Below are 9,547 nucleotides of genomic sequence, written 5' to 3'. Positions count from 1 at the left end.
TCCGACAGCAGTAACAGTTTTGCCAAAAAGAATACTTATTTCGTCGGCCATTTGGAAGTTTATGACGTGTTTACCCGCCAAACTTGTAACTTTCCCAGTATGCCCAGGGTGTTGGCATGTCCTTAGCGCTCGCCAGAATCTTCCCAGCGAGTGTCTGTGCCTCGGGCAGATGGTAATGCGTGTGATTTGTGTCGCCGACATCCCACGAATGCCCGCTCTCGCCATGATCAGCTCATGATCAGTAACATCGCCACATTCAGATAAATGACAACTCGACAAATGCGCAGAAATGTCCGCGTTGCACTCCGACAGAACAACATGGTTTTCCTTGTCCCTCGAGGATCCACAAGGAGTCTGAAGTATTTCGTGAAGTGAACAATTACTTTGCTTAGCTTACATTTTGTGCAATCAAGACGAATGAATTGCGGAGAAGATTTTATATGTAATTGAATTAACGTAGAATTAAAGTGCGCATTTGTTATACGCAGTAACATTTTTTCCACACTGACATTCTGAATTTTGAAACAAATTTTTTTCTGCTTGTACCCCCAGCGAAAATAAACTCATGCAAAACCTTTTGAACTAAATTAACTTCAGCAGCAGAATTCTTTGTGTACTACGAAATTTCTCGAGAAGAGGAAGCTTTAGACCGAAGAACCAACCTGGCTCGTCGGTTTAATTCAATTAAAGTGAAACGAACAAGTGAAGCCTTGAAAGCAAACATTGCGTTACCGCATCGTGAGAAATGAAAAGAGCTCACTAACCGGTAAGGAAAGCTTTGGCAAGGAGGCTGAGACAGTTTTTTTCCCTCGGGTAAGAAACAATTTTTTGCCTTTAAAAATATGTAGAAGAAATCAGTTTAAGCATTTGGTCGTCTCATCGTAATAAAAATTCACCCGGCTGCAATACATGTAATTTGCATATGGATGGCAAAAAAAATATTCTTCGTTTTTACTGTTTAAAATACCAAATGAAGGTAGATTTTTCCCGAAACAACGGCTAAACCGCGGATAATCTGATTTTAAATCTACAATTTGACCTGTAGTGATGATTATTTTATTTCCGAGCGTTTACAGTTCATGTTTTTTGGGTTACAGGCGGGACCGCCGTTATCTTTGTTTACTATCAAAATGGCGAATATTTGGCAAAATTGTGGAGCTCCGTACAGCGCGCAGTGCAGAGTGCCCACAAATTTTATTTCGTAAGTTTTTACATTGATGTTAGTACTTTTGAGTTATTATAGATTCGTTTCTAGATCAGGTCCCACATTTGAGAAAATAGCTTTTAACTTTAGGTATGTCACGCTTCACACATTCCGGAGTTTGGCATGAGGCGTTTTAGAAAATTCGTAACTCTGGCAAACTGGAAAGATGAAACTTTTGTATGTAAAATATTTAGCTTGTTAGATTGAAAAACTTTGTTTTGGCAGCGTCCGACGTTTATAGCAAAATTTCAGAGTCTGCCAAGGCAAAGTAGCCAGTTTCGAGGTCACTTTGAAAACCGTCTCGTAAAAAATGAAAAAAATCGAATTGATTCAAATAAATGCGATATTTGTAAATTGCATATAATGGTTGACTTTCAGTGAAAAAATGAAGCGAATCGGTGAAGGTCCGAAATTTGCCTTATCCGTTCTTACGCGGACATCCTCTTAAGTCTGAGGGATAATACTCTCCTCGCAGTACAACAGGTTGTTTTACTCTCGCCTCTAATTCTTGAATTGAAGACTTAAACAAACTGCTTAAACACGTCAGTACCGTTCTGAGGGTAACCAGTACATAAAAAAGTTCTCCTGGATCATCGCGGGTTTTTTTTTTTTTTTTTTTTAAGAAAATTTGAGGGGATTTTGCTCGCAGAGGTAACACGAAATGGTACTTTATCCGCTAAATTTAACAGACATGTACCGTGTTTGTGTCACCGATGCGCGTCTCACATCTTCTATCCCTCAGTCACTCTTCTATCACAAGGAAATCTGAGGCTACATGAGGTACATGACGATGAAAGCCAGTAAGAAATTTGATTGACTTGAAGGTCACCATATCCAAATTTCAGTAACTTCCCAGAATTACTCCAAACCAAAGGCTGAAGAGTGTTAGAGAAAGTCAAAATCCGAAAACGGCACCCCCATTTGCTAATAAGTCACCCAAACACTTTCCATACTTTGTCATCCGTTCTTAGAACTCTGTGTACAGTACCCCTATGTCAGAACAATCATCGTATTTTTTTCTTTTCTTGCTTTTTTTCTTTCAGACAACAGCTTTGCTTTCCAAATATGCTTGTCCTATACCTCCACCGCCTACCGAGGGCTCCAGACAGGCTTTAGCATTCAGCTTACTTATCGCGTATGAACAGATTAAGTAGTTTAATTTTTTTTCCCACAACTTTCTTTAACTCTTCTTAGGCTAGACGTTAATTAACCCTTTGCACAGTATTTTTTTCTGTATCATAAACTTTATTTGGAGCTGAGCTTGACCCTGCAAAACATTTCGGGCCCGAAAAACTATTTTACGTGCACTAGGTTCATAACCAGAAATGTACAGGCCCGCAAATGATCCCCTGACCGGAAATGGCCGCCTAATCAGTAATTAAAGAATGGCATGAACTCAAGAATTTAGACGGTGGATTTAAACTTTTTTTTTTCTTGTAACGTAACAGTCATTACATTTAAAAGCTTTGTATACAAAGTTTACAACTTTAGAACTAACAATTCAGCAGCTCTGTTCAACAGAACAATTTTGCTGTAAACTGTAAAATACAGGTATATTTTTTTCTTCTACGATTACAACGCCTAAAATGTGTAGGAATCGTGTGACACTCCTCATTTTTTAAATAGGGCTAATAACACGAAGTAAATTTTAGCAGTACAACTAAAAATCGTTTAACTCGGGACAGATCTTTTACTGACGAATTCGCTGCGATATTAAACAAAAGTCCATTGAAATTGTTTGTTTGTTTGTTCGTTTGTTTTTTCGATACATCTTTGAAAGCCAAGATCAAATGAGAACAAGAGGAGACGAGAATTTTAATACTCTCGGCAAGTGCAAGAAAATTAAAGATCGGGCCTCTCGTGACTTACAAGTTTTTTAGAAAAAGAAAGGAGAAGATTGAAATTGAGCCACCGGTTTGATGATAATTTGGTCCAAGTGCTTGCGATGCCAGTCAAATCTCGCTCGCTATCGTCATATGTCCCATAATCTACGCCACAGCTCCGAGAAGAACCGAGAGAAAGCTAGGTGAAGTTGTGCATGAGCCGTAATGGCGGCAAGTTTAAAAGTAGTTTCGAAAATCATTTTAAAAGATAGACCGATTTCGATATGTTTTAAATTCTAGCTTGGCTTAGGGGAATAAACCAAAAGAAATGACGTTGAGGTTCATAGCCGAGTAATTAGTTTCTTTTGTTTTATTCCCCTAAACCTCGTAGCCAAGCTAGAATTTTAATATATCGAAATTGATCTAATCCGGCGTTTTAAGCCCTGGCCAAACGGAGTCGCAAGTAGACGCAAGTTCTCAACTTGCGTCCACTTGCCACTCCGTTTGGCCAGGCCTTGCGTGTGCTTGCGTTGACTTGCGATGACTTGCGCTCACTTTGGTCGAGATCAAATTTGCATGCAAATCGACGCAAGTTTTTCACTGTTTGGCCACCCAATCCAAGTCAACGCAAGTTGAGAGACGTCCATTAATCTATTATTAGCCACTGAAATACAGGATATGTCTGCCTTGAAATGGGTTTTTTTGCAACCTGCTTGCGAGGAAACTTGCGAGTCCGTTTGGCTACCCAACGCAAGTCTCTACGCAAGTTCAACTTGTGGCTACTTGCGACTACTTGCGAGTCCGTTTGACCAGGGCTTTAAGCATTAGGGCAAACGCCACAAAAACTCGTCTGAATTATGAGCTGTCTTGCGCAGTTGCTCGACAGTATTTTTTTGCTTTGTTCTCACGCATTAAAATATTCTCACTTGCAAATAAATCCACTGATAAAGTTTGTTAATGGCAGGGGGAAAAAATTCAATTTCCTTTTAAAAGTTTGATATCTTATCTAAATTTTCTAAAACAGAATTTTAAAATCTTAAATCAAAAGCGAATTGTGAAGGAAAATGTATTTTCAAACAAAGGAATATGAATCACAAAGGTATCATAATCTCCGAAACTGACACGTTAAAATCTTGTGCACTTCCATAGTGTGCAGGAAAAAACTTTAAGTGCTTAGACAGCGTAAGAATCGTTAATGGTTCGTTTCTTTTTCTTTTCTTGTTTTGCCCAAAAATTAATTATATATTGCCATGTTAATTTGTTATTTGGCACAGTATGTCTACCTTTGGTTACCGCTTTTCATTGTTGCTTTTATGCCTGAGTATTTTGTCTTTTCCTCATATATATACACGTGGACTTTTCATGGAGTCCACTCACCATTCCTGATTTTTTGCGGTATCATTTCCTAAGATCATTTGCGGTTCTGGAATCATTTGCGGGCCGTGATCATTTGCGGGCTTGTACACTAATATTTTTAAAAATAGAAGAACCGTAGCCAGGACAAAACATATTAAAAATTTATAAAAAACGTTCACTGGCTATGTAAAGTCAGTATATAGTCCTCCCCTACATTAATGGAATTTCTCAGCCTCTAAATAGACTTCTTCAAAAACATGATATTCGAGTTGTCAGCAAGCCAGTCAAGACATTACAACAGGAGTTTCTCTCGCCTAAATCTCGACCTCCGATTGAACTTCAACCAAATGTGGTTTATAAAAATCTTGTGCCGACTGCCCATGGAGTTATGTAGGCGAGACTGGCAGATGCTTTGAAACGAGAAAAAAAGAACGCATGAGGAATGTGATGTCTTACGCAAGAGGTTCCAACATCGCTAAACACGCTTGGTCTTCAAATCACTCTATTGACTTTAAAAATTCCCAAGTGATTGACAAGGGTTCTTCACGTATTCGTAAGACGCTAGAATCATGGCGTACCGCTTCGATAGATCATGCAGATAATAATTCAAGGCCGCTCCCCAATCAATACTCTATTCTTTTAAAAAAGAACAATTAGTTTATTAACACTTATATTTTTCCATTTTAATATATTGTTTTTATAGTCCCACCCATTTTTGTATATATTTGTAGTTGTTATCTTTTCCATTTTTTATCCATCGAAGGCTGTAGTCTGACAGCCGAAAGCTCTGAAAGTTTTAACTTTATATAGCCAGTGAACGTTTTTTTATGAATTTTTACTAATATTTTTAATAATCTTTCACAAAGCACGCTATAAAATTGAGAAATACGTTGAGCTAGTTTTCTTGAAAACCTTGTACCAATCGACTGAAAACCGACTTGAAAAATATTTCTCGGGTCCCAAATGTTTTCCGGAGTTTGAGAAACCCACGTCCGTTTTGGAATATTCATAAGACAGAGGTTCTATGGAAATATTTTTAAGAGTGTTGCACACACAGTAGCTAAGCCCAATCTTTCTATTGCGTCATATTTCGCAGTTTCCTTGCTGTTGATTCGTTCCACGCGTGAGAGTATCACTAGTCGAAACCTCAACCTTCTCGCATTGTCAAATCATTTCTCTCTACTTACATATAGTGTCTGTACATGTATCGTATATTCCCTTCGTAACTTTAATGACACTAACGCTAATATTCTTAGATTTCTCAGGCAGTGATTGTTCCTGATCCTCAGAAAACCCGTCAAAGATCTCCAAATTGGTTCATAACACGTCAAGATTAACAAATAAAAATGTTAAAACGGTTAATACAATGGTCTAAGTAAAACGCGCATTTCTATTGGCTAGTGAATTGATGCATAATAGGTGGAAATTTCTTGTATTCGTCATTCATAATATTATCCACGAATTAAGGCGACACATTGTTATCTTATCACAAGTTAGGATATCCTTGCATTAGCCAATAGGCTTGCTTTCCTGCTATAGATCATAAATGGCGTAGAAAACCAGATTTGCCTGATTTGCCATCTCAATCTGCAGCGGTAGTTGAAAATTCTTTATTCTTGCTGCCATACAATTGATATCCTGTTAATGTACAAAACAAACAGATGCCATTTGGCCATAATGTACTCTGAAAACATACAGAGGATTCAAAGTATAATAACATAAATTTATGTAAAGCTCCTTTTTGTAAAATGCAAATTGGGTTTCCACTGAACAAAATTCAATACACAGACATCTGCATGGTTATATTTTATCTTTCAGGTCTGGCTACGTTTTGTTTGTTATTTCTGTCATTTTGGGAACTTTATTCTACAAAAAGGTACGCATAGTGAAATTCTCCTTCCTTCTCCAATTGTACGCCTATGTAATGACGTTTTTGTGTGGGTATGTTGCTCTTCACTTTTTAGACTGGTGGAAGGTTCACTTGTCATTTACGTCCGAAATTAGGAGTGCTGTGCACGGGAAAAGATGATTACACCGCAATTTAGGGACACCAAAAACCGAAGCTCAAAGCAATTGACAGCTACACAGCTTCTACATGGAGTCTATTGGCGTATTTTTCCGATGTAAAATGAAAGCAGTCTATTCAAAATGAGTTATTTCCCTAATGGATATCAATTTAACACTGAAGTTGTCAACGTTTGTTGTCTTCTGTGATCTATTACTGAACAGACACACGGCAAAATAAAATCTTTTTGTTTTATACACTAAAAAAATCGCTCGACTGTGACTGTTCGAGGATTTTTTTTCCAACTACAGATCTCGTACGTCGGAAAAGAGGTTCCTTTTTGGAGTTCCCTCATTTGGTACGAGCCAACAACACTATTTTCTACAAGCCTGCGCGCACAGTCTTGAATAAATTCGATCCTCGAGATTTTCAAAACTTTCCGCCATTTGGAGAAAAAACAAAAGCAATTTTCAATGACATCATCCGTGCGTCTGTCCTCTAGCAATCTCGTACCCAGAGTCTTCGTTCCCTTGTCCAGCGGTCGGAAAACGAGCGACTCTGGAAAGCTCTGATCCGAAAGTTCGAAAATGTCGGACTTCCGGTTGAATAGTCCATCGCCCATGCTTAGAGTTCAATGCCATGTTGGAGTTTGCTTTACCTCCGGTCATGTGTATTGTTTGAAAAAGTCAACGAGAATCGCAAACCTACCGGATCTTTCGAGTGTCGCTCGTTTCTTCAAGCTTGCGCAGTAGGGAACGAGGACTCGCGGCGCGAGATTGGACCTCTAAATCGTCCTCTAGAAGCACGTAGAATTCAACACAAAAAAAAATTGAAATACTTTACTCTATAAACACCTCGGAGCCAAGGAGAGCGGCAGAGTGAATGCACACACAAGTCTAGAAAGAAGACATCTTGGGAAATGGCCTACCGTTAGTGCTACTGAGCACTTAATTAAGGGTGACCATCTTACAAGCGTCATCACCTTTGCTCTGTTGTCATTGTTACACCCGACTAATACTGGGGACAAGTGGGGCTATTCCAGCTCAGAAAAAGACTAGTTTTTCTTATCGTAAGAGGTGACTACTGCAAAATAGAAAGGGATGTACTGCATGTTATATAACCACCGTCCGGTTAGCTTAGTGGTAAGTGCACTGGGCTGCTGAGCGGAAAGTCGTGGGTTCAAACCTCAGACCGGACCACAAACTAAGGTCTTAAAAGAATTGGTTAGATCATCCATATGCTGGCTGTGTGTTAAACAATTGCTTCAGCTCAGATGATTTCGAAATTAGGTTGTGACGTTCAACCGTTGGCCTTGTCTCCTTTACCTACACACGTAAAAATCTTGAAGGGGACATAAAAGGACCCGCATCACACTGATCGCAACAAGCAGGAAACGTAGTTGCCTGTGCTGTGGCTTGTCCTAATCTCACGGTTGGGAGGAAACTGGGTAATGGGTTGGCTCCCTCTCCCCATAGCCTCTATTGGCCATGGAAACCTCATAGAACGGCCTATGTTCCTGAGAAGTAGTGAGGGGCGTATACTATAATTATTACATATACTGCAATAATGCAAAGTATAATTATCAGTAACCTTTAATTTGGTAACATTACCTCATAAGGATATGTAGTTCATAACTGTATCTCCCTATATAGAGCGATTTTCGTTCGACCTTGACTGTGTGGTTCGATAAATGTTCGTTTCTTGTTTGATCCGCCGTTTTAACGTGATTATCTTATTTTTTAATATGAGTTTAGAGTAATTTTTAACTAGGTATACAATCATACAATCAGACACTAAGGCGGCTCATATTAAGGAATCTTATCTGTTTTAAGCTGTCCTCAAATTCATTGGATTGACTTGTTCAATGTAATGTAATTTGGAATTTTTATTAAGGATTAAAGATTAGAGATTTTGGGGCTTACATAATCTGTATTCTTGACTACGCGGAATAACATTCCTTTAATTGTGCTCCCGATAACAGAATGCACCAAAGTAAACTGAGTACGGTTTACTCGGAATACGCTGAATATGTGTGCTTTAGGGAACGTTTTGACGGGAAAATCGTGTGTAGGCAGCCAAGCCCGTAAAATATTTCGCTTATTCTCATATTCCTAAACAGGAACGAGTATTACCAGAACAGTCCCAAAAGAACACGCCTCGATGAATGTTGCCGGAGTACCTAATAGCTCGTTTTCGTGACAGATCTGTTCAGACCACTACTGTTAAGAGGACTTAAACCAGATTCAACTGGCCGTGGAGACAAACTATGCTGCCCCTAGGTGAAATATCATTTCCTGGGCATTTCACTGCCAGTTTCCCATGCTCCTTGTTTGCGCCATGCTGGTGTGTTTGTTTTTCCAAATAGCCCTCTAGGTTTTAAATCTCCGCGAATAATCTGGCCAACAGAAATTTGACTTATCTTGTTTAATTGTCTCGGCTGGTTGCCCCTGTCGTTTTCAGGTAGAATAAATGGGTTATCGTACGAGAACTAGAAAATAAAAAACTAGAATTTTAAATGTTGAATTTCTTCTATTTGTTTAGTTGTTAGTGTTTCATAAAGAGGGTTTTGTGCTTTGCGTGAAACGACTGCTGTAGGGACCTTAAGTTTCTTCTTGATTACTTCGATTGACAAATCATTGTCTTTGTAGGATTACTGGTATTGACCTACGAAATAAAGCACAAGCACTTATTTTTAAACTTTACTCTCCTTTTCTAGCGTTAATTTCGGGCACAAATTATTTTCAGAACAAAATATGACGAGGCTGCTGTAAGGGAAGGTACGTTTTTAATTGGGGGGGGGGGGTGGGTCGGGGTATTTTAGAAATTTTTTGCGAAAAAAGCCGTGGTCCTCCCACTTCCCAGAATGGATTAATGCATGACCCTTCACAAATACCTACACAAAAACATCTGACCCTCCCCCCAGCCCCTCCAAGACAAAAATAACCGGAAGTGAAAATAACTATTTTTTTTTTAAAGTAATACTAGTGAGCAGCACTTCAGCAACAGATCTTGTCAACTTGCTTTATTTTCTCCGACCGGTTTCGTCTGATCATACAGACTTCATCAGGGAGTTTGAATAAGATACATAAAGGAACTTATTTTACAGCTATTCTTTAGAGTACAAATCACGTTCCAACTAGGCTGTGAACAGCAAAAAAC

The 9,547-nt window shown here is 38.9% G+C and overlaps 1 protein-coding gene across 2 annotated transcripts in view; it reads left to right on the top strand.

Moving 5' to 3' along the window:
- Nucleotides 1-8,314, top strand: part of LOC110062482 (uncharacterized) — a 41,612-nt gene extending 33,298 nt beyond the window's left edge. The window contains exons 5-7 of one of the 2 annotated variants that reach the window (XM_089275643.1): nucleotides 2,248-2,339; nucleotides 6,202-6,259; nucleotides 6,348-8,314. In XM_089275643.1, the coding sequence (XP_089131769.1) occupies nucleotides 2,248-2,339; nucleotides 6,202-6,259; nucleotides 6,348-6,428 (231 nt within the window). In that variant the 3' untranslated portion in view covers nucleotides 6,429-8,314. Of the gene's footprint in view, nucleotides 1-2,247; nucleotides 2,340-6,201 lie in introns of both variants that reach the window. The other variant, XM_089275642.1, reaches the window with a different exon arrangement.
- The last annotated feature ends 1,233 nt before the right edge of the window (nucleotides 8,315-9,547 follow it).

The sequence above is a fragment of the Orbicella faveolata genome, unplaced genomic scaffold (assembly GCF_042242905.1).
Source record: "Orbicella faveolata isolate gen_17 unplaced genomic scaffold, um_ofav_v1 contig_37, whole genome shotgun sequence".
In the NCBI taxonomy this organism is placed as follows: Eukaryota; Metazoa; Cnidaria; class Anthozoa; order Scleractinia; family Merulinidae; genus Orbicella; species Orbicella faveolata.
The sequence above is the reverse complement of the archived record's forward strand: the minus strand, read 5'-3'. Positions and strand labels throughout refer to the sequence as shown.